The sequence below is a fragment of the Fomitopsis serialis genome, assembly GCF_022376445.1.
Source record: "Fomitopsis serialis strain Sig1Antser10 chromosome Unknown B0H18scaffold_57, whole genome shotgun sequence".
NCBI classification, from domain to species: domain Eukaryota; kingdom Fungi; phylum Basidiomycota; class Agaricomycetes; order Polyporales; family Fomitopsidaceae; genus Fomitopsis; species Fomitopsis serialis.
The window spans coordinates 23,369-42,845 of NW_025955017.1; the positions used below are offsets into that span (position 1 = coordinate 23,369).

Here is a 19,477-nt window from a genome sequence, read left to right on the forward strand (position 1 = left end):
ACGGAACGGAGTCGAGGGACTCGGAGGGACTCGATGGAGGGTGCAGTGAGCTTGCGTAGGTGAGCGTAGATGTGATGGGGTGAGGCTACTTCGAGGCGGCAAGGATTCCGCTCGCGTTCTCTGTCCCGTTTACAGTCTCGGTCGTCCAAGTCGTGGTGGGGTCTATGGCCGTACTCGCGCCGATGCCGTGTGCGTTCCTGCCAGTCAAACGAGACGAGCCGCACACGTCTGCTCGGTATGTGCGTCTCGCGCAGCGCGGCGGTGCGTGACCACGTCGTCGTCTTAGTCGCCTCGGTTGTCTTAGAGTCCTCGAGGGTCTTGGGGAGCGCGTCCGTGAAGACAAGCCCAGTGCCATACCAAGAACAGTGCCTACGCACTGCATGTCATCGAGGCTGCGGGAGTAGGCACAGTGCAGACAATTAGGTAGTTGTGAAGGCGAGTGGGCACAAGTGTGCAGGTGAGAAAGCGAGTGGCTGCGGATAAGTCGTTAGACGAGCGGGCAGTCGATAGAATGAGCAAGTGGGCGGGGAAACGGGCAAGACCAGATGAGCGAGGCAAATGCGCCAGAGGCAAGTGAACAAGTGAGGAGGCGAGTGAACGCAATGTGCTAAAATGTTCATCAACAGATCTAAGGGGCACCGGCAGAGAAAGTAGATTATGTGACGCATTAAACAAGCACACACCTCGCTTTCAAACCTTCGTGCTCGCTGTGCTCGACCTCACTATTCATTCCCTCCCCAGTCTTTGCATTACCCTTGCCACCTCCAAGTTCTGCACTCGTCGTGGTCAGGGCAGATCACGTACCATGTCAATATGACGGGAGCATGGAATACACCAGTGGATGTCGGTCTCGCTGAAGTTAGGGAAGCCGCGGGCGCACAAGTCGGCAGACGACCAGAGTGACTATAGAGTCACGCGCCTTCACCAGTGTACGCTGCTAACGAACACTTGCATCGGTACTCCGGAGTAACGAGTTCATACATCCCCTCATTTTGGTCACGTTGATCTTGTCGAGCATGACAAGCAGTGGTAGGTGTAGGCTCCTCGAAGCGATGCCGCAGCAGAACATAGTGTCATGGGGCGAGCCAAGCCTATCGAAAAGGCGCTGTGCAATCAGAGCGGGAGCTCAAAGAATCGTAGAATCGTGGATGGCTGTATGTAGAGAGTGGGGAAGCGCAAGGGAAGTGAAAGTCACTGAGACGACCGCGTCGCCTCAGACGCGTCGCGCGCGGCGAGATTTACACGCGCGTTTCGGAGATCGACCTGCTTATGTAACTCCGCCAAAAAGTCGACCAGTGTTCGACCCGCATATTGAAACAGACTAGCGGCGAAAGAACCCGGGCGTTGCCGGAGACCTGAGAAGAGATGAGCGCTGGAGGAGGATGCGCTTCAAGGTTCTTTTGCATACATTGGCACGCCATGTCAGAAGCACAGGCTAACTAGTGATTACAACCAAAGTCAAGGGGCGTCGCATTGACAGCGGTCCTAACCCTCAGACCTTCTCCCGTTCTCCCACCCGAACTGTTCTCAAGACACCCCTGGTCACGATCCAGGTCGCCCAATTCCTGTAAACGACGCTCACCGCGTTCGCCGGTATATCACTTCTCATGGAGTGTGCGGGGTGTGTATCAACTGTTGTCCATGTCATCTTGAGTTAGCTCTCACGTCATTCTGTCTCATCCAACTACCTACCGTACATCAATGGAGGTAAGTCGGATCGTCGATTAAATGGCGGATGCGTGTTCATCTGATTGTCTTCCCTCCCACAGTTTTCACTCTTGGATTGGTAGGCGTTCAACATCAATTATAGCTGCGATGGCCCGTTCAAACCCCTAACTCTCGATGTATGCACTTGACGGCCCCGGCACCAGATTACAGAAGTTGCCGCAGAGCCCTATCCTATGATCGTTGGTCGTCAGCTGCGACCCAACTCTGCTCGCTGTGTCATAGGCTAGGGTCCCCCTGCGGTCCAATTGCTGACAAGATCCGCTGCGAATAACTCTTGTAAGCCGCGGCGTCTGCTAGTCAGTTCTCATCGTTCATGCGGTTTACTTGCGTATCGGTTACAGTTCGAATTTGCTCACACCGTTCCGCTTCATCACACCTTCCCTGTGAGTTATCACTGGAGGTATGTCGGTCTATCAAAGAATCCAGCAGATTCGGACGTGTGTCATCGACTAACGTAGCTCATGCCACCATCCGCAGTCTGGATGTGGTCGATGCTGTTCATTGCGGAAGACTGATTGTTGCGACTTCATGTGCGTCCATCTACATCTCTTGATAGTTCGCAGAAGCTACAGCAAATAACTACAAAACCCTCATCATGTACGTTGTTTGACCTACCATGCATATGTTCGTTCGTTCAACAATCAACACAGTCGACAGGACAGTGCAGGCGAACAAGCACGGCCTTCCAAACCGAGCGAGGATGACTATGACGGTAGTCGTGGGCGCCCCGACTTGAGTGTGCCGATTACTTTGAGAGCAGCCCTCAAGCTCAAGTCTCGAGAAGTACCTGATAGCGGCCGAGCGTTTGTGACAGATTGATATGATCTCAAACGCAACGCTGATTATTCCGTCCGTTCAGGACTTCTAATCTGTTGGATCCGTATCCGTATGCTTCGGGTTCAGGTCCATGGTGCCAATAGAGGCAGGGGATTCGTACACTGCGGAAGGCGCAGATAAAGATTTGGAGCCTTGGAACCCCCCTTTACGCGGCTTCGAGCGCTAGGGAATCATCGAGAGTCTTTCAATTCTGATCAGTTCGATTTCGAGGGCCGTCAATGAGACGGGTACATCCGCAAACCTTGTCGACAACCTATCAATGGTGTCCGAAAGCACGTTAGGCACGCTGCATAGCATACTTATATGAGTCGACGTCTCAGAATCTGCACGTCGCACCGCGCTCTAGGACACAATGTCAAGTGTTCCAGCGGAAGTAATACCTGCATTGAGAAGCGCGTAAGACGGCCTCTCTTTGTATGTCGCTCACAATACATTAAGACTAATCACGCAGGTTTGTGGAAACCTGCCTTTATGGAGCAATCATCGGTTAGTCTTCGAGAACTGCATATGCGCTGTCTGTGATTAATAATTATAATGCTGTGTTCTAGCATTCCTGACCTACGACTACGTTCTGACGCTTGGCGATGAAATCGAGTTCTTCTGGCGCAAAGGATCAGTGGCCGCCAGGGTCGTTTTCTTCTTGCTGCGATTATCTGTCCTTGGGATCATCGTAACAACTTTCCTTGACAACTACGTCCCAAATTTCGGGAACTCTGTGAGTAAATCTTCACTCTGGCAGCATCGCCAAAATGCCGATTTTACCTGATGCGGGAAAGGTCACGACGTGAGATCAGCTTTTTGCGTATTCAATAGGATATCAGTCCTTACATTTGGATGTTCTAGGTGCTCTGCTGTAGTCAACTCAAGTAACGCACTCTGGGCTACTGCGATGGTGCTCATATCCTGTCAGGTGTTGCGAGGTTCAGATCCTCAGATATCCACTGACAACTTCGTGACTCTGTACAGCTATTGCCGCTGTTCGTGCATACGTTGTCACCAGTGGCCAGTGGCATTGGACAGTTATAGCGTCAGTGTTTGGCCTATCAAGCGCTGCTCTCACTGTGGTGCGCATACAGTCTCTGTTCAGAACAAGACGACGCTGACATTAGCCCAACATACTCTGATACCAAGTTTCTCATATCCCAAGCTCACTATCGGGTTGATGAAATCCAATCCTCTTGGATATGCAGTGTGTCAACGAACGTCTCCGCGTCGTTCAACACAACGTGAGCTGTACGAGTCACAATTGCTGACGAATCATCACTGACTTTGAGTCATGATTTGCAGAGGTATTTGACTCACATCGAAGCACTATGATTTCTCATGACTTCACTCGTTCAGCGACTATCATTGTCGTCTTATGCAACATTCTGGCCGATCTAATCGTCATTATTGTAACGTGGGTGCACATGTCAGGATTAATCAGACTCCAAGGGTGGAGACACTGGCAGTCGAGTACCCGTTCCATTGTCTGGCTTCTATTCAGAGATGGTAAGCCCCTAAATAGAAGCAGTTGGAGGCTACATTCGTTGATTACGAACTTCCCAACGATGTGTTACAGGGACCTTCTACTTTGTGTATGTTCCTGTTCTACTGATATCATACCGTCAATAACCCTGCATCAGAGCTGTGTTCTCAGTGAATCTCCTCGTTTTCATCGCCGGCGTGTGCTTCCACGTACTAGTAAGTACCAAACTCCCAAATGATCGTTCACACAATGACGTATTGCAATTCAGAACATTGATTATCTTGCTAGCCTGGACACGCCGCAAGTCTCTCCATTCAAGTTCTATTACCGCAAAGGCTGATAACATGGTCGCAGACTGCAATCGGTGTTGATGTATCGATTTCTGATCAATTTGCGGGAAACGTCCGATCGCGCATACATCGGGTCCCAAAGCACATCCGGCGACATTGATCGGCTTCCAAATACTACTATCGAGGCGTCCTCCCTTAGATTCGAACAAGTGCACACAGTCAACAGTGAGCAGGCGACAGGTGTGTTCAATGCAATTGCTTGATAAGCTCTGACCGTGACCGTGGACCCAACCTCAAATCTAGGCAGCAGTGGAGAACAACTCGATGTCGATGGGGCGAACGCCGATGATATCACCGGATGCAGCAGCACTGCTTAATGGGTTTGTCGGTTTTCATGGACAGGCAATTACCGGGCCATTCCTCGACGCAAAACTATTTCTCAATCTCTCGAAAGCCTGAAAGAATGATGCAGATGTAATGAGCTAGTCGGGAATCGAGGCCTGCATTCGTGCTATGTAGCGAGTAGGCGATGGTATTGTCACTATGATACGGGGACGCCGCATCTCAGTCGATACTTGAAGCTCGAAGACCAGGACGACCCGACGCAATAGCGCTCAATGGCCAGAGGCATGGTTGAACCGTGAATTTCCTCTCGCTTCCGGAACGGTTACAGTAGCCAGTATCACACGATGGAGAGCCATCATGCATGCCTCCGAGTCTAGGGGACGAGCTGACCGTGCGCGTGTAAGTTTCCTTCTTATTCGAGTCTGTCAGTGGTCATATTCATTGCTGTCACGCTTGCCTCGATATCAAGCTTGAGCGCTGCCAATTCCGTATCGGTGGCATGTGAGTCTCTCAGTTACGTGATCCTCGTAGTCCGAGTTGACACCATCATTAGCGACCGCAATCTGAAACTTCTCCGTCAGCGTCGAAACCGGCCACTAACATCATCTCGGTATGCCCTTCATAACCGCTAAAGATTACTCTGTGTCGAGAATGACTATCATGTCTGCCTAGGAAAGATTGCGCGACCAGAAGTCATCAATCTGTGCTCCGGTCGCAGCAGTCACAGTGCGCACCATGGGTTTAGTAGCAATACACTTCCGACGGTCCGAGGGCATGGGTCATTGAAGTTGAAATTCTTGAGTGGACGCCGTACGTGCAGGTGAGCTTGTTGTCTCTACTGTTGCCTTGTGGGTTCTGTGATTGTTCGAGTTTTTTCCAGGGCTGGATCATTAGTGTTTCACCATCGGCGCTGCTCAACTGACCGGCCCCTCCTTGCAGCCATTGACTCATATTCGAGTACGTGACGCCAATTCACTTCTGCCATGTGGCGCGACTGAAATGATAGTGGCATTCAGGCTTGTGGGTCGACATGTTCGGTACGCAATTGAACCGTGGTTCTGTCACAGCCGCGGTAGAGTGTTTTAAATGAATAGAAGAAGCATGACCCATAGCATCCGTTCGAATCATTGAAATGACGCCCTAGGATTTCTGCCACTAGCAAAAGGTAGCGTCGCAGAAGCTGGCATGGGGACCAATGGCAATTTGACGAGTCTTTCATTTGCGCCCAAACCGCAGACGTCCAATCGCCGCCGCCGTCTCGTCGAAGTCGCTGCACATGCTGAGTACTCCGTATACGGTCACTTGGATTTCAGATCTCATTGCCAGTGTCTGCATCGCACTGGCACAAATGGCACACGTCAGGATTCCGCGCCAAATGCAAAAGCCGCAGAAGTCATCTCGATGAGAAGCCGAGTCACTTTGTACACTGACCGATGAATGGCCCACAACTCAATGCTCCGCCCCTCAGTACCGGAGCAAAACCCGGTTTCCGCGTGGCTCTCAAATTCTGCCATATGCTCGCACGGCCTCCGGAGTCCGTGGTCCTGATTGCTGCTTGTACAAGTGAGTCGGGGACTTTGAAATGACATCCTTAATAGACAACATGGCTCGTACTTCAAGTTGTCCACACAGCCGCATGGCTTGGACCTCAATATGTTGCTTGTTCGTTGATTGCTGGCCAGGTGTCTGGCTGCGTTATCATTCTGCTCGCGGTTTTGTGAACTATCACGGTCTCAAGCATCGCTTCTATGAGACAGATAGTGTCCCGTATAACTACCGAAGTAGGCGGCAACGCGGCCCGTGGACGGTACGCAAAGTCGGTTGACGCATCCGTTGTTTGCTAGCTGTCTCCGATCACTACTGCAGCTTCAGATATTAATCCCAAAGTGGCACGCAATCTTCGCTACTCACTCGTTTTCGAGGCAAGATGCTGATCCGTTATGAAGCAAACTCTGTCAACCATCGTCGCGAGCTGCCTGAAGACCCATGCCAGACAGTATATAGGTCCGCTGCAGTGGATCTGACGTGTCCTCGATAAGCATCCCAGTGCACGATGTCGGGCCTCCCATCCACAGATACTATAGCTGCTATGAGCTCGTGAGTGGACCAGTTTTTCATTTATTGCATATGCGATGATATGCCTGACTACGCTCACCGCAGCTTTGTTCAGAATTGTGTTATTACAGTGACCACCGGTACGTGCATCAGTAGCGTGCTCAGGCTGGACATCCATCATTATCTGACCATGAATCATGGCTCTAGCCTTCCTAGTGTATGATTATGTTCTTACGCTCGGAAGCGAAGTCGAGCTCTATTGGTGCCAACGAGGAGCTCCGGTCAATAAAGCAGTGTTCTTCCTTCTGCGGATGTCTATCCTTGGAACCGTACTTGCGAACATCCTGAGTACATACATGCCCCAGATGACTGTGAGTGCCCCTTATGAGCGGCGCTGTCCAAATGCTGACTGTTATCGATACAAGCTTGGGAGGTGGGTGATACACAATTGAGTCGATTCAAACGACTCTTCTTACATCGGAGCGTCTAGTTGTGAAGCTGCGTACACATCTAACACGGCATTCTGGTTCATTGGAACTCTTGTCATCACGGGTGAGAGTGCTGTCATTGGAAGGGTTTGAGACATGCACTGAATCCCGGGTCATGATCTGGCCACTTCAGCCGTCACTGCTATACGTGTATACGTAATAAATGAAGGCAAATGGACTTGGACCGCTGTCACTTTGATTCTAAACTCATTCAACATTGGCTGGAATGGTGTACGTTTCGACCGTTCTCTCAATGGACTAAGAATTGACACCTCACTCATACAATTTCAAGTACACTACCTATGCAACTTCGTACCAGCTCGTCATGTCTGGAGACTCGTGGGCTTGTGAAATATCAGAGGCCATGCCCGCGGAACTAAACACAATGTATGTAACACTCCCGCCTCGAGGGTTTGCCACTGACCGTCGGATTCGATAGAGGTACAGTACTACCTGGTCTAGCCACGGGCTCACTCGTCTTCATGTCTCATGGCCTCGTTTTCAAGGGTCATTGCTTTCGCTGATATGTGGCATGTTGGCCGACATGGTCCTTATCATCGTGACGTGGGTATGCACATTCCACCATGTCAGAGCCCAACGGAGAACGCGACTATGGTCGCGTTCCATTGCCTGGCTTCTATTCAGAGATGGTCGGTACTATTTGCCGCTACTCATAGGGATGTGATGAACTGAAGATGCCGTTCCACGCCGATTTCATACAGGAAATATGTACTTTCTGTGCGTATTTTTGAACTGATAGCTCTGGCGTCGACGGTCACTGACGCCGTCTTAGAGCGATGTTTTCTCTAAATCTCGTCGTTTGTGTGATTGGCGCATGGTCCAACGTACGTCACGATCCCCATACCTGGTGAACTTTGACACTCAGGCTGATAACATGTCCTGCTTAGAATCTCACCTGGATTAGTAACTTCATCCTGCCGTGAGTGTCCTTTGACATCACGGATACTTATGTCATACTCGCACTGGCAGCCTCCAACTGGTCCTGATGACTCGGCTTTTGATCAACTTGCGGGAGGCGTCCCGGTCTGGGGGCAACCTCATTATAGGACCCCAAAGCACGCCTGCTGAGAGCTGGGATCGGTCTGATCCCGCCATCGAATATTCGGCTCTTAGGTTCCGTGACGGCCGCTCTCTCAGAGATGATGAAGAAACGCGTGCGTTCATCGTTGCGACTCTTATTTGAGGTTGCAAGTGGGCTCAAATCTGGGCTTCAGGTGACAATCAAATGGAGACCGGAGGCTCAGGCAACGACACCGATGATGACACCCCCTAGATGGTTGCCAGCTACAGCATAGCTGTCGCGACCTAAGGAGCGGAAGTGGTCTTTGTGCTATGTATGGAGCGAAGAAGAACACACTCGCCTTCGTCGTATTCTCTTGTAGCCACCAATCGATATATGTTCTATGTGTGTGGAAGTCGTGGAAATATGATCGTAATATACATTGCGAAGATGCTGTGTATAACTTAGCGTGTAGAAGAACAAGAACGAAAGCGACGTGGAGGGTATAATGATACACAGCAGCACGGACGGTCCAGGTTCGGGGCGTGCGATGGGTGACTAGCGGGATACAAACATAGAGAAGAGCGAACGCGCGATCGGAATAGAACCGGCGAAAAGCACGAGCAAGTCCAGCGCTCGTGGTGAGATGCAACGATGACGGTCGACGCCGCCGGACGAATGAGAAGGGAAAGGGAGGTTTCATCCGTAGACGATCCTGCGCAAGCAATTAGCTTTGATGCAGGAGAAGGGCGGCAGACAGAACACGCACCCCCTCGGCGTCGTCGAGATGGGCTTGAAGTCTATCCGGCCGGAGTCGACGAAGTGTCGGAGAACGTCAGACCAGTCGTCCCGGGAGTCCCAAGAGATTTTGCCGGGTGCGTCGACCTCCACGGGCATGACTTGGCTGATGTCGCCGCATTGGACAAGGATGACGGCGGTGCCGATGCCACCCGAGCGACGACACCGGTCCTCGCGTCGCTGAATGTCAGCGCCCACGAGTGGGTCGTTGTCGGTGACGTATGTACGAGGGACAACATGTGTGCCCTTGATGGAGAAGCTACAGATCCAACCATGAGAATCGCCACTACAACGGTATCATAGCCCGCAGCTACTCACCGACGGACTGCGTCGGATGCCGATGGGTTGTATCTCAACTCGACGAGGAGCGCGTTCTGGCGGACATTCGAAGGGATGCGCCTCAGTTGAAGCGCCTGGAAGCCCGCCCAGCCAAGAAGTGTTGAATGTGCTGAGACGAATTTGCGCAGGCTCTTGACGAGATTCTCGTCGGGTGCACCTGGCTGTTTCGCGGTTGCGATCTGGCCGGCGGTATGTTGGCAGATCTGTTTATGTGAGGACCAGTGCATCTTCTGGCACTCCTGAGACTAAGCAGGCAGTCAGCTCAGAGCTTCGATGCGGCCCCGACTGAAGCCTATACTCACGCAGTATTGGGTGGTCATCTGAATCGGGAAGAACTTCAGTCATGTCGATCGTTAGGAGAGTATGTCGGAGTGACTCACACATCCACCACACAAGCGGAAGCGAGCCCCAGAAGGTTGTTCGATTGCACCGCATTGGTCGCATAGTCGGTAGCCCCTCTGTTTCTGGGGAGCGTGGGAGGGGGCATTGAAGTAGTTAGCAGCGGCGGGCTGTACGTAGATCGCGGCCATTGTTGGTTAGTGGGCGATGTCCCTGAAACCACTAGGAGATGATACTGACCGAGTCACTCTGGCCAACATTTTATACTCTGAGCCCGAGTTACGGCGAGCGTGCAATTGTGCAGTCGGTGCGAGCAGAGTTGGCGGTAATTGTGAGGTGCATGCCACCGCCTGCCAAATCAGGCGAGCGAGATCGCCGATGCGCGCCTTGTCTTTTTGTCTTTGACCCCTCCGCTGCCGAGTCAAATTCGCCCGCTATTGTCTCGCCCTGCATTCGCGAAGCAATCTTCGCCTCGCTCCTCCGCAAAACAAAAAGATCCATCGCGAGCACCACGCTCGTCCGCCTCCAACACAAAAACCTCTATCGCCCGTCTTTTTGTTTCTGGATCGCAATTTCATCGCCTCGGGATTCCATGCCTCGGCAACCACGATGCTCGAGCAGAGACAGCCTGCCCCATACAGCAATTCGAACAGGACCAGCACCGAGATGCTGGTCTCTTTGACGCAGAATGTGGCTCAAGGTTGTGGTCCGTGTGGAGACATCCTTCAACGGACATGTTCCACTGCTTCGTTGAACTGCCAACAGGTGGTCACCTAGGCCCCAGAGGGAATTATCAGTCTGAATCTAGTGGATGTACTCCTCTTACAACGTATCTGCCCAAGGTCTAGGCTTGATGGCGCGGCCCAGTGGCCACTACTAGTAGTATCTGGCACGACGCAGGAGAGATGCAACATTGTAACGATCGCATGTCGATCTGGCTCGAGGTTCCAGAAGCACTTCTTCTCGCAATGGCTTTGATCTGCTCAGAGTGGACGCACATTCGCCCGATGGGCCTCCGGGCTCTCACTTGCTTCCGATGAGTGGATCAACGGTGTGTGGTCTCGACTCAACAGCAGGCGTTCCTCGTGGCCGCCTTCGAAGGCTTTAGAATTGACGTTCTCGGTAGATTCCATCGTTATCCGAGGACTTCGCGTTCTTGCATCGGCGAGTCACAGGACGGAGTCCTGGAATCTCATGCCATACACACAGCTGAGTTACGAGTGCTCTATTGTCCCAGAAAACGCAGGACTTCGGGTGCATATCTGCTTCCGCTTCTAAGGTTGTATTCTCGCAGCCTTGGGCCCCTTCATACACCAGGACAATAGGTCTTCACGTTCCCAAGACGACGAGCCTTGATTTGACGGTATGTGTTTCCCGCGACGCTTGCTTACCGCTAACATCTGTGCAGGCGCCTAGCCATCCTTCGTCTCATGCTTTGACATACTTGTCCGATGTATACATGTCAGAGAAAGTATCGAAGGCATGCAAAGAAATGAAAAAGGTGAGGCGTGACAGACACAACCAGAGTGGCAAGTCCGAATATCGGCAAATGACTTCACTGGCAAGTCTCGAATCTCTATAGTCCAGAGACCCGTTCAGATCCAACGGTTTCCAGCATTCCGTATACAGCCGTGAATTCCTCCGTGTAGATAGATACATGCTTCTGTTACTGCTATATTCTCTATTTCGCCTCACGCCGCAGCCTGCACCGGCGCAGGCGCAGCATCGTACACTTTCTCGTTCCAGCCCGGCAAGATCTGCGCCGTCTCGAACTTCGGGTCGCCGCGCACCACGCCGTAGGTGCGCTGCCACTTCTGCTTCGCGAACGTCCACTCCTCCATGGTCGGCACGTGGTTGCCGGTCTTCTCGAACTCGTTCTGGGTGATGCCTTCGCGCAGGAGGATGGGCGAACCCTTGACAGTCGACAGGACGACATCGTTGTTCGGGCTGAGAACGCCACGTTGCATCAGCGTTGCCTCTGACGTGGCAATATGGTGAATACGTACCGCGAGAAGTAGAGCAGACCGAGACGGTCAACGTGCTCCTGATCCTTCGGCGGAGCAGCCACCCTGTTACGGCATCCCTCAGTACCCATTCGTTATGCTGCAGGTATGCAACGTACCTGTGAATCGTGCTCTTGACGTAGCCGCCGGTCAAGAACGACAGCGCGTCGCAGGCGTTGACGGTGAGCGTAGCGTTCTGTGGCTTGACCCACTTCCACTCGCCGGTCTGGTGGTTCTTGATCTGGAGCGCAGCGACAGGCTGACGGAAGAGGAGCGTCCATGTGCCGAGGTCTACGCGCAGGCGGGTTCAATGCATGCTCGTGGGCAATCTAGATACTGCGGTTGTGCTTACCAGTGTGGCCGCGGCCCCAGATCCTGCCGAGCTTGAGGTTCTCTTCGGGCGTGTATTTGGTGTACTTCATGTACCGGAGGTGGTCCTGACGGCGATCCGAGGGTCGGATCAGCTTGAGGTTGACGATGTGAGAGTAGGCTGACATACCTCGCTCTTCTTCTCGTACTTGTGGAGGTTGAGGAAGTAGTCCTCTGGGAGTTCGAGAGCGACAGCGAGCAGGACGTGCAGATGGTCCAGGACCTCGGTGTGGAGAGACTGTCATGGGAGCGCGGTGAGTTTCGGTGGTATCGCATCGAAAGGCACAGCGGGACATACTCTAGCGAATTCCTCGATTTCAGGAATGAAGTCCGCAACGAGCTGGGGGTGGTTGTGCTCGAAGTGCCCGTCAAACTCTGGTACCAAAGGAGGTTCAGAATGCATCATCGAATATCATCGCAGCAATACGTACTGGGGATGTTGTACATCTCCGTGTGATCCCTCAGTCCGGAGACCGGCTCAAGGCTGAGGACCAAGTCAATCAAGTGACCAGTCAACAATCAATCGACAGGACTTACACTCGCCGTCCAGCGGGTATGTAACCATTGAACTTGCCCTGGTCTGGTGGAACGCACGTCAACGATGCATACTACCACACGCAGGAAGGTGCTTACCCAAGCCCTCCGGGATGTACTTGCGCCTCTCCTCGAGCGGGAGCTCGTAGACTCGCTTGCCGAGTGAGAATTGGCGGTTCACACGCTCCTGGGAGATGTTGAAGTTCTTGACGTAGAAGAAGCCGTCCTCCCGCACGGCCTTCAGGAGGGTCTGTGCTAGCTCCTTCTTGCCCTCGGGGGTCGCTAGCAGACTGAAGTCGAGGGTGATGAGATCCGCCCAGTCCAACTCCTCCTGTAATCACGGAAATCAGATATGTCTTCATTAGACGAACAAACATCGCGAGCCCACTGACCTTGGTCTCAGGAACGAAGTTGAAGGAGCCGAGCTCAGGTGCGGGGACGGGCATGTTGTAATGTACTGGATGAGGCTAGGGAGAACGAGGCGGATGCTCTGTCAGATAGTAGTCCACCGCGGCTCTTTTCAATGCCATCCAGTAGCCACATGATGAAGAGCGAGTACATGGCAAAGTATGGTGAGCGTTTCGCCGCCGACTGGCCGGGAAGGTTGGTCAGATGCGTGGGTCACCTCATTGGATTGCTGGATGATGCAATCCGAAGCTGACGTCCGGGGACAGCTGCAGCAATGGAGATAACACCAACTTCGCGGTACCACGGACGTTCCGATATGGTGTACGTAGAATGCCGGGAGGCAAATGGCCCGTGGACTAGTTTGAACTGTGCCTATTGCGACAGCGTGATAGGGTGCGTCACGGTGTGGAGCACGAGACGGTGATCTTCATTAAATCCAGACTGGGTTTGCAGAACTTTTCTCAGCTAAAGACAAGTCAGCAACTCAGTGCAATCAAGTCATCGAATGTTAAGCCTGAGGTCAACCTAAGGTACTCACGGTCCGAGAGGCAACCGCGTTTTTCCACTGGTCATGGTTTCGACATACAGTACGACCCACAGAAAGCCGACGGGAGCACCACAAACCTGAACTTGAGCATAATCATATGTGTCGCCAGCTTGAACAGTAGAGCACGCCCTTATAGATACCGACGGGGAGACAGAGAGACAGTACTTGTTGAGACGACAGCTTGACGGTTTCTTTCAGTCAAATGCAATCTAGATCTGACCGCAGGCAAGCGGCGATCGGATCTCAGCCATCTGAGATCCACGTCGTCGCTCCCAGCCTCCCACTGACGACGGCGCACTACTTGTGTACCACAGTCGTTGTCCCTCTTCGCTCGAGATCATCTCTAAGTGCTGCATACAGCATGATCCTGAACGACAGGCTACGTACTCTCAGTGATGTATCATCTCCAGGACAAGTGAACGACCAAATGACCGTCAGACCAGAATTGTCAAAATCAACCACCACCATTCAAGTCATAGTTATCTCGAACAGTTGCCCGAGTCTTTGTATTTGTCCAAGGCTCCAGGCCACTGCGGATGGCGGGCAGGTATCGCAGAGCCACCTCTCCGGGGCTAGCGGACTTGATGCAATCCTTGATGGTATAGTGCAATGCAGGCTTCTATGAGCCGTGGCGTTAGAGCGTGACACTCTGTCGCAATCGCCCTCTTTCTCTCTCGCGCAGTCATTGTAAGTTCTCTCCTTGACTATTCTTTCAATCGAGCTTCTCAAAGCGTTACGAGACTTACAGATATGCAGATACTTGCCCGCTTTCGTGAAACGATAGCCTGCATGCGGATATGGCGCGAGGGATGCACCCTTGGGCGCTAGGTTCAGGTCTTGCACGCCATTCAGTACACGAATGAGCTTTCGTCTTCAGGTCCGAGATAACTCACATAGGTTGTTCTTCGCTACTTCTTAAGTAATGTTGCAGCCGCCAATCATGCGGGCTTGGTTCGTCCCTGTCCTCACTTAGGCTTGTCTCCTGCATACGCGTACGCGGTTCACCATGAGCAAGACAGGCCCGCGTCCCTTGAGCAGCTACGTGTGGTGGGCCGGAAGTTGTATGCATGCTCTCCTATGCTAACGATCGCCGCAGGGATACTTGGAACAAACCTCCGTTGGAGAGGAAGTTCCTTGCGAAGCTGGACTCATGCCTTTTGATCTACGCGGCGCTGTCCTACTTTAGCAAATAAGTTCTTTTCTTTCTCTCTCCATTTATCCATCTCACCTTTACCTGTACGTATTTGGATCAACAGAACGTGACTGTGAGTTCATATCGTTTCAAAATAGGTTCACCTCTGATGTATCCCGTAGAATGCCTACGTCTCTGGGATGCAAGAGGAGTGGGTGCTGATCGCTGGCGATCGTCCATTTAACTGACCGCTTCTCCCAGCCTCGGCCTGTGAATCGCACGCTTCTCTGCCCGTGATCGATTGCTGATCCTTCCACAGCCACGGAAATCAGTTGAACTACATCACGACTGCTTGGACGTGCGGATATGTGATTGGTCAAATCCCTGCGAAGTGAGGAATACTGTATCCGTTCTCTATGCATGGCCTTATCCCTGATCTGCGCCTCATAGCATGTTAATCACGAGAGTACGACCATCAATATGGGTATGTTGATAATCACGGTGTTAGCGACCATTCTCTGACAACGTCGTCGTAGATTCCACTCACGGAGGTAGTTTGGAGCGGTTTGACTATGTGCCTTGCGTCGGCGAAGAGTTTTGGCGCTCTTGTTACTATCCGTTTCTTCGTCGGTGAGCTAGCCTATATGCGCCCGACCCAATATCATGCTGATGAACGGATCAAGGCCTCGCCGAGTCTTCCTTCTATCCAGCAATGCAATACGTCACTGGCAGTTGGTACAAGCCTGACGAACTAGGCAAAAGAGCGTGCATATTTCATGTACGTGTTTCTCGTTAGAAACCATGTCACTGTCAGCTCAGCCTTCATAGACGGCAAGCGCCTTCGGTCCCATGATAAGTGGCTTTTTACAAGCTGTATGTTGCCTCAAAGGACACCGTGATCATTTCTGACGCTAGTTGATAGGCAGCGTACGACGGCCTCAACGGAACATACGGTCTTGCGGGGTGGAGATGTGAGCCACATGGGTGAAGATGAAGTGTAGTCTGATCAACGTTTCGTAGGGCTCTTCATCATCGACGGGATCATTACAGTTCCTATCGCCCTCCTAGGTTTCCTCATCATGCCAGGTTAGTCTCAGATGCTATAGAGGGCGCGGCAGCTCATTTGCGCGGACATATATCAGATCTGCCCTCCAACACAAGGCCAAACTACTTGTACAGTCAGGACGAGATCGACCTGGCGAATCGCCGTATGGCGGAGATTGGACGGAAGCCTCCCGGGAAATTCACCAAGAAGAAGGCAGGCACAATTTCCCGGCTGCGGATGTTTGCTCATCATTGTAACTCGTGTCTCAGGTGTTCAAGTTCTTCACGACGTGGCACCTGTACCTCCTCACGCTCCGTAGGTCGCTACACCGACTTGCGAGGGTATTGTCGCTGACTTGATCTTCTCAGTATACGTTCTGGTATGTTCCGAGCCTGTATTTGTCAAATTATAGCTGTAGCTTGACGCGGCTGGCCAGTTCAACAATGGTGGAAATCCCGCGGGTTCGATGATCTTTTGGTACGTACGGCACCACGCGCGTGGCTCATTCCAAGTCTCAAATGTTTCCTAGGCTGAAGAGCTTCAACACACCCGAGAAGACTGTGTACACGGTTGCGCAGATCAATACGTACCCGCTACCAATCTATGCCGTACAGATATTGACAAGTGAGTCCTTGGGGTAGTGAAATCTTCAGGACACATTGGCTGAACCTCATCGCTCGCAGCGCTGACTTATGCATGGTGGTCGGATGCCGTGCAGGCGCGTTGGCCCCCTATGATCCTCGCAGCAGTAAGAGTGATTCGAAATATAGACGTGTCGCCTCTGACGTACATTCTTCTAGACCTGGAATATGGTGGTTTGCATCGTCTTGGCTGCTACGCCTGTGTACACACACATAACTCGGTAAGCCCCCATTATTCTCGCGTCCTATGCGCTCTACTCACCCGCATTTCAGGCGCTGGGTATTCTACTATATGGTACGCACCACCGAAAGTGATCATGGGAATGTCTGATGAAACAACCATTGATGGCGTAGACATCGGTCACCGGAGGACTGTCCGGATTGATCCTGTCATGGGCAAACGAGCTCACAGGAGAAGACAGCGAGAGTGCGTTCTGCGTCGCAATCGAAACCGGACGCGCACTGAAGTGAACCTATCCAGAACGTGCGTTTGTCGTCGCATGTTGCAATACGTTTGCATACGTCGTGCAAACGTGGTTTCCCACGTAGGAATTGTCTATTCTTCTGCCTTCGTACTGCGTCGCTCAATGACTCTACTGGACAGGGTCCTCTTTCCTCAAGTGGAGCAACCCCGGTATGCACGGTATCTCTGATCTGACCACCGTAGTTGACGAGTGCGGTCACAGTGTATTCAAAGGGAACGTGGCGACGGCCTGTATGATGGTCGCCCTGAGTAGGTCTGATTCACTCGCATTGGGCACTGCCGGCTAAGTCATCTGCTATCAGTTTGCACAGCACTCACCGTGCTTGCCTTGTCGCGTCGCGATGCGCGGAGGAAAGCTCGCGAGGTTCAGCTTGAACAACCCACGAGTGATCGTGCGTCCTCCGATGATCTCAAAGTCGGCAAAGATGACGCCATTGCATCGAGTGTAGTAGTTGAGGAACTCAGAGGCTGAGAATCATCGTTGGTAGCACCGTAACGTCTCGTACACGTGGGGCATCGCACCGAGCCAAAGGGTTTCAAGAAGAATGAATAAATACTTTCGGCATTGATTTTGAAGCGGTGACAGACCCCACACCCGTACCGTACAGGAATGCGCACATAGAGCGAAGAAGATGGAGGTGCTACCCATTCTACCGTGGCTCTTCCTGAATATCCGTATCGCCGTAGGCATTCGCCTGATCCGTGTCGTCGGCGTCATTGTCTAGATCGTTCATCATGTCCATTTCATATTCTTCGGTGTCACCGCGGGTAGCGTGTGCAGCCGCTGCGAGACCAGGATGAGGTTCGAAAGTGATGCTTGATACGTGGGTGAGGTCGTCCAGCATACGGGAAATCGTGGAGCCTGATTCGTCCGGATTGATGTCTCTGATAGAGGCTTTCCGGAGATTGAGGAGGAGCCGCGACAATAAGACTATCTGTATCCTTTGAGACCTCAAATGAGCATCAAGGCTTTCTGTTAGGGAGGCAGGTAATACGCACGATTGAGAGAACATGTTGAAAAAAACCACATCCTGACGTAAGGCTGATGAGGATGCAAACCGACGAATAGTCATAGTACGATCGCACCGCAAGATATGTGAGTAGACAGTAGACGAGCTGCAGAAGCAACATTGCTCTAGCAACAAGGGTATATAAGAACACAGCATGTGTAGATGGGCGGAGTAGGACGTGCATGAAATAGACAGTACCTGGGAGCAGCCCAACATTAGTCGTCGGGTAGAGAAGTAGAATTGAAGTTTGCCGCACCGTCTCGGAGAAAGAACCATGAGATGCTGAACGACCTTGGATTGACTCGAGCGTCCTTTACAGACCGTTGTACAAGAAATAGCAGTCTTGACCAGGTGAGACCGGCAACGATGGCTTGCGAGAGTACATTGAAAATGGATCCAACAAGCGTCACTACGACCCAAGGTCAGCAAGCTTGCTTGAAATAAGATCGGTTTGTTACAAGAGGTCACCTCTTCATGCAATCAGTGAAGGCATGTGATTGTCCAATGGTAAATACTCACTTTTCAGCTGTGCTACCTACGAACTGGGCCATAATTTTGCAGACCCAGGTACCATCGACGTCCACTAACTGATATTGGGTTGTAGCTATGTTGTACTGCAGGTGTATGTCAGTTTGTCATTCTCCAACTTAAAGTCCGTCAGACTTTGCCTACCACATTGACGATAACCGTAAATATGTCTGTCGCGAACACTGTCGCAGCCCACACCAAGCTACGGTTGCTGACTGCGTAAGCGCGAATCGCCGAAATCACTGATGATGACGCCAGTACAAGTTCAGTACATAAGGCGAAAACGGAGTCTTGGGACAAGAGACGGACCTGCATCCAGTACATTCGGGAACAGAGCGAATGCTGAGGAGATGACGTAGCTATCGCGGCAACTGTGCATCATATAAGTCATCGAGACGATGGAATGAATGACGATGAGTGACTGACTTTCCCAAAGTCTATGGAACATAGTCAAAGAGTAGTGCGAATGTGCAGAAGGATGCGGTGACATACCGGTAAGTACAGAATGGACGCCAACAGGGTAATTGACATGCCAATCGCGGTGAATCGTATCAAGCCCATGAGCACGGTCATGCCAAATGGTGCACGCTGCAGCCATAAGAGAGTGATGTCGCTGCCCACAGTAAGCAGATAATCATACATGGCAAATACTGCAATCGCAATGAGCGATCCATAGCGAGGCTACTTCACTATACTCAGACAGACCTGTACACGCCATGATGATGTAACTCTGTACTACGCTGGATATGATAAAGTGAGCTCAGTAACGGTCTCAGGACAGAACAGTGAGATATAGCACCGACCCAGCCTGTACACCGGCAATCGCTTCGGCCGTGGATGTAGACATGGAGGAACTAGCGTCCTTCTAGAGAATGGAGTTCAGAAACCGGATGGCGACTGACCGGATGTATTCTCAGTTGCGACCTTTTATGCCTTTCATTGAGTTTTAAAAGTGGCGTGCAACATATGATATGACTTTATTTCGCACACTGATTGTTAGAGAACCACAGCCTTGAGTACGTCTGAAATCCGACGGTCAGGGAATTTGTTATGCGTGGATGGGCGCAT

At 51.9% G+C, this 19,477-nt stretch overlaps 6 protein-coding genes across 6 annotated transcripts; 3 read left to right on the forward strand and 3 right to left on the reverse strand.

Annotated features, from left to right (window-relative positions):
• The first annotated feature begins 3,531 nt into the window (after nucleotides 1-3,531).
• On the forward strand, nucleotides 3,532-4,863 carry B0H18DRAFT_530899 (uncharacterized protein). Its single transcript, XM_048038484.1, has 7 exons — nucleotides 3,532-3,791; nucleotides 3,853-4,056; nucleotides 4,127-4,142; nucleotides 4,191-4,248; nucleotides 4,302-4,333; nucleotides 4,388-4,563; nucleotides 4,627-4,863. The coding sequence occupies exons 1-7, from the start codon at nucleotides 3,728-3,730 to the stop codon at nucleotides 4,698-4,700; spliced, it is 624 nt and encodes a 207-aa protein (XP_047891022.1). The 5' UTR covers nucleotides 3,532-3,727; the 3' UTR covers nucleotides 4,701-4,863.
• A 1,484-nt stretch (nucleotides 4,864-6,347) lies between these two features.
• Nucleotides 6,348-8,905, forward strand: B0H18DRAFT_1019385 (uncharacterized protein). The gene is made up of 11 exons (XM_048029443.1): nucleotides 6,348-6,765; nucleotides 6,968-7,071; nucleotides 7,207-7,275; nucleotides 7,345-7,442; nucleotides 7,504-7,598; nucleotides 7,674-7,892; nucleotides 8,005-8,056; nucleotides 8,120-8,151; nucleotides 8,202-8,386; nucleotides 8,447-8,611; nucleotides 8,660-8,905. Exons 1-10 carry the CDS (start codon nucleotides 6,722-6,724, stop codon nucleotides 8,503-8,505), a joined length of 957 nt encoding a protein of 318 aa, XP_047891023.1. The 5' UTR covers nucleotides 6,348-6,721; the 3' UTR covers nucleotides 8,506-8,611; nucleotides 8,660-8,905.
• B0H18DRAFT_1186262 (uncharacterized protein) lies at nucleotides 8,837-9,899 on the reverse strand (the record flags this gene model as incomplete). Its single annotated transcript, XM_048036016.1, has 5 exons — nucleotides 8,837-8,947; nucleotides 9,002-9,289; nucleotides 9,349-9,614; nucleotides 9,672-9,689; nucleotides 9,750-9,899. The coding sequence occupies 5 exons, from the start codon at nucleotides 9,897-9,899 to the stop codon at nucleotides 8,932-8,934; spliced, it is 738 nt and encodes a 245-aa protein (XP_047891024.1). The 3' UTR covers nucleotides 8,837-8,931.
• A 1,415-nt stretch (nucleotides 9,900-11,314) lies between these two features.
• B0H18DRAFT_530990 (Clavaminate synthase-like protein) lies at nucleotides 11,315-13,308 on the reverse strand. The gene is made up of 10 exons (XM_048038486.1): nucleotides 13,007-13,308; nucleotides 12,714-12,945; nucleotides 12,618-12,660; nucleotides 12,512-12,564; nucleotides 12,379-12,455; nucleotides 12,211-12,318; nucleotides 12,064-12,148; nucleotides 11,831-12,002; nucleotides 11,715-11,777; nucleotides 11,315-11,655 (listed from the first exon to the last, which is right to left on the reverse strand). The coding sequence occupies exons 1-10, from the start codon at nucleotides 13,058-13,060 to the stop codon at nucleotides 11,400-11,402; spliced, it is 1,143 nt and encodes a 380-aa protein (XP_047891025.1). The 5' UTR covers nucleotides 13,061-13,308; the 3' UTR covers nucleotides 11,315-11,399.
• Nucleotides 13,309-14,395: 1,087 nt separating this feature from the next.
• On the forward strand, nucleotides 14,396-17,487 carry B0H18DRAFT_531045 (MFS general substrate transporter). Its single transcript, XM_048038487.1, has 26 exons — nucleotides 14,396-14,446; nucleotides 14,501-14,616; nucleotides 14,666-14,758; nucleotides 14,810-14,834; nucleotides 14,884-14,912; nucleotides 14,963-14,971; nucleotides 15,021-15,092; nucleotides 15,152-15,185; nucleotides 15,238-15,331; nucleotides 15,385-15,479; nucleotides 15,530-15,574; nucleotides 15,624-15,672; nucleotides 15,722-15,787; nucleotides 15,844-15,959; nucleotides 16,016-16,061; nucleotides 16,115-16,125; nucleotides 16,183-16,223; nucleotides 16,276-16,370; nucleotides 16,430-16,494; nucleotides 16,547-16,608; nucleotides 16,661-16,682; nucleotides 16,742-16,814; nucleotides 16,869-16,932; nucleotides 16,992-17,021; nucleotides 17,074-17,120; nucleotides 17,174-17,487. Exons 2-26 carry the CDS (start codon nucleotides 14,576-14,578, stop codon nucleotides 17,341-17,343), a joined length of 1,494 nt encoding a protein of 497 aa, XP_047891026.1. The 5' UTR covers nucleotides 14,396-14,446; nucleotides 14,501-14,575; the 3' UTR covers nucleotides 17,344-17,487.
• B0H18DRAFT_1105775 (uncharacterized protein) lies at nucleotides 17,374-19,458 on the reverse strand. Its single transcript, XM_048032666.1, has 11 exons — nucleotides 19,386-19,458; nucleotides 19,213-19,333; nucleotides 19,115-19,149; nucleotides 18,902-19,059; nucleotides 18,836-18,846; nucleotides 18,719-18,780; nucleotides 18,554-18,651; nucleotides 18,401-18,495; nucleotides 18,138-18,292; nucleotides 17,871-18,079; nucleotides 17,374-17,813 (listed from the first exon to the last, which is right to left on the reverse strand). The coding sequence occupies exons 2-11, from the start codon at nucleotides 19,254-19,256 to the stop codon at nucleotides 17,631-17,633; spliced, it is 1,050 nt and encodes a 349-aa protein (XP_047891027.1). The 5' UTR covers nucleotides 19,257-19,333; nucleotides 19,386-19,458; the 3' UTR covers nucleotides 17,374-17,630.
• Nucleotides 19,459-19,477: the final 19 nt, after the last annotated feature.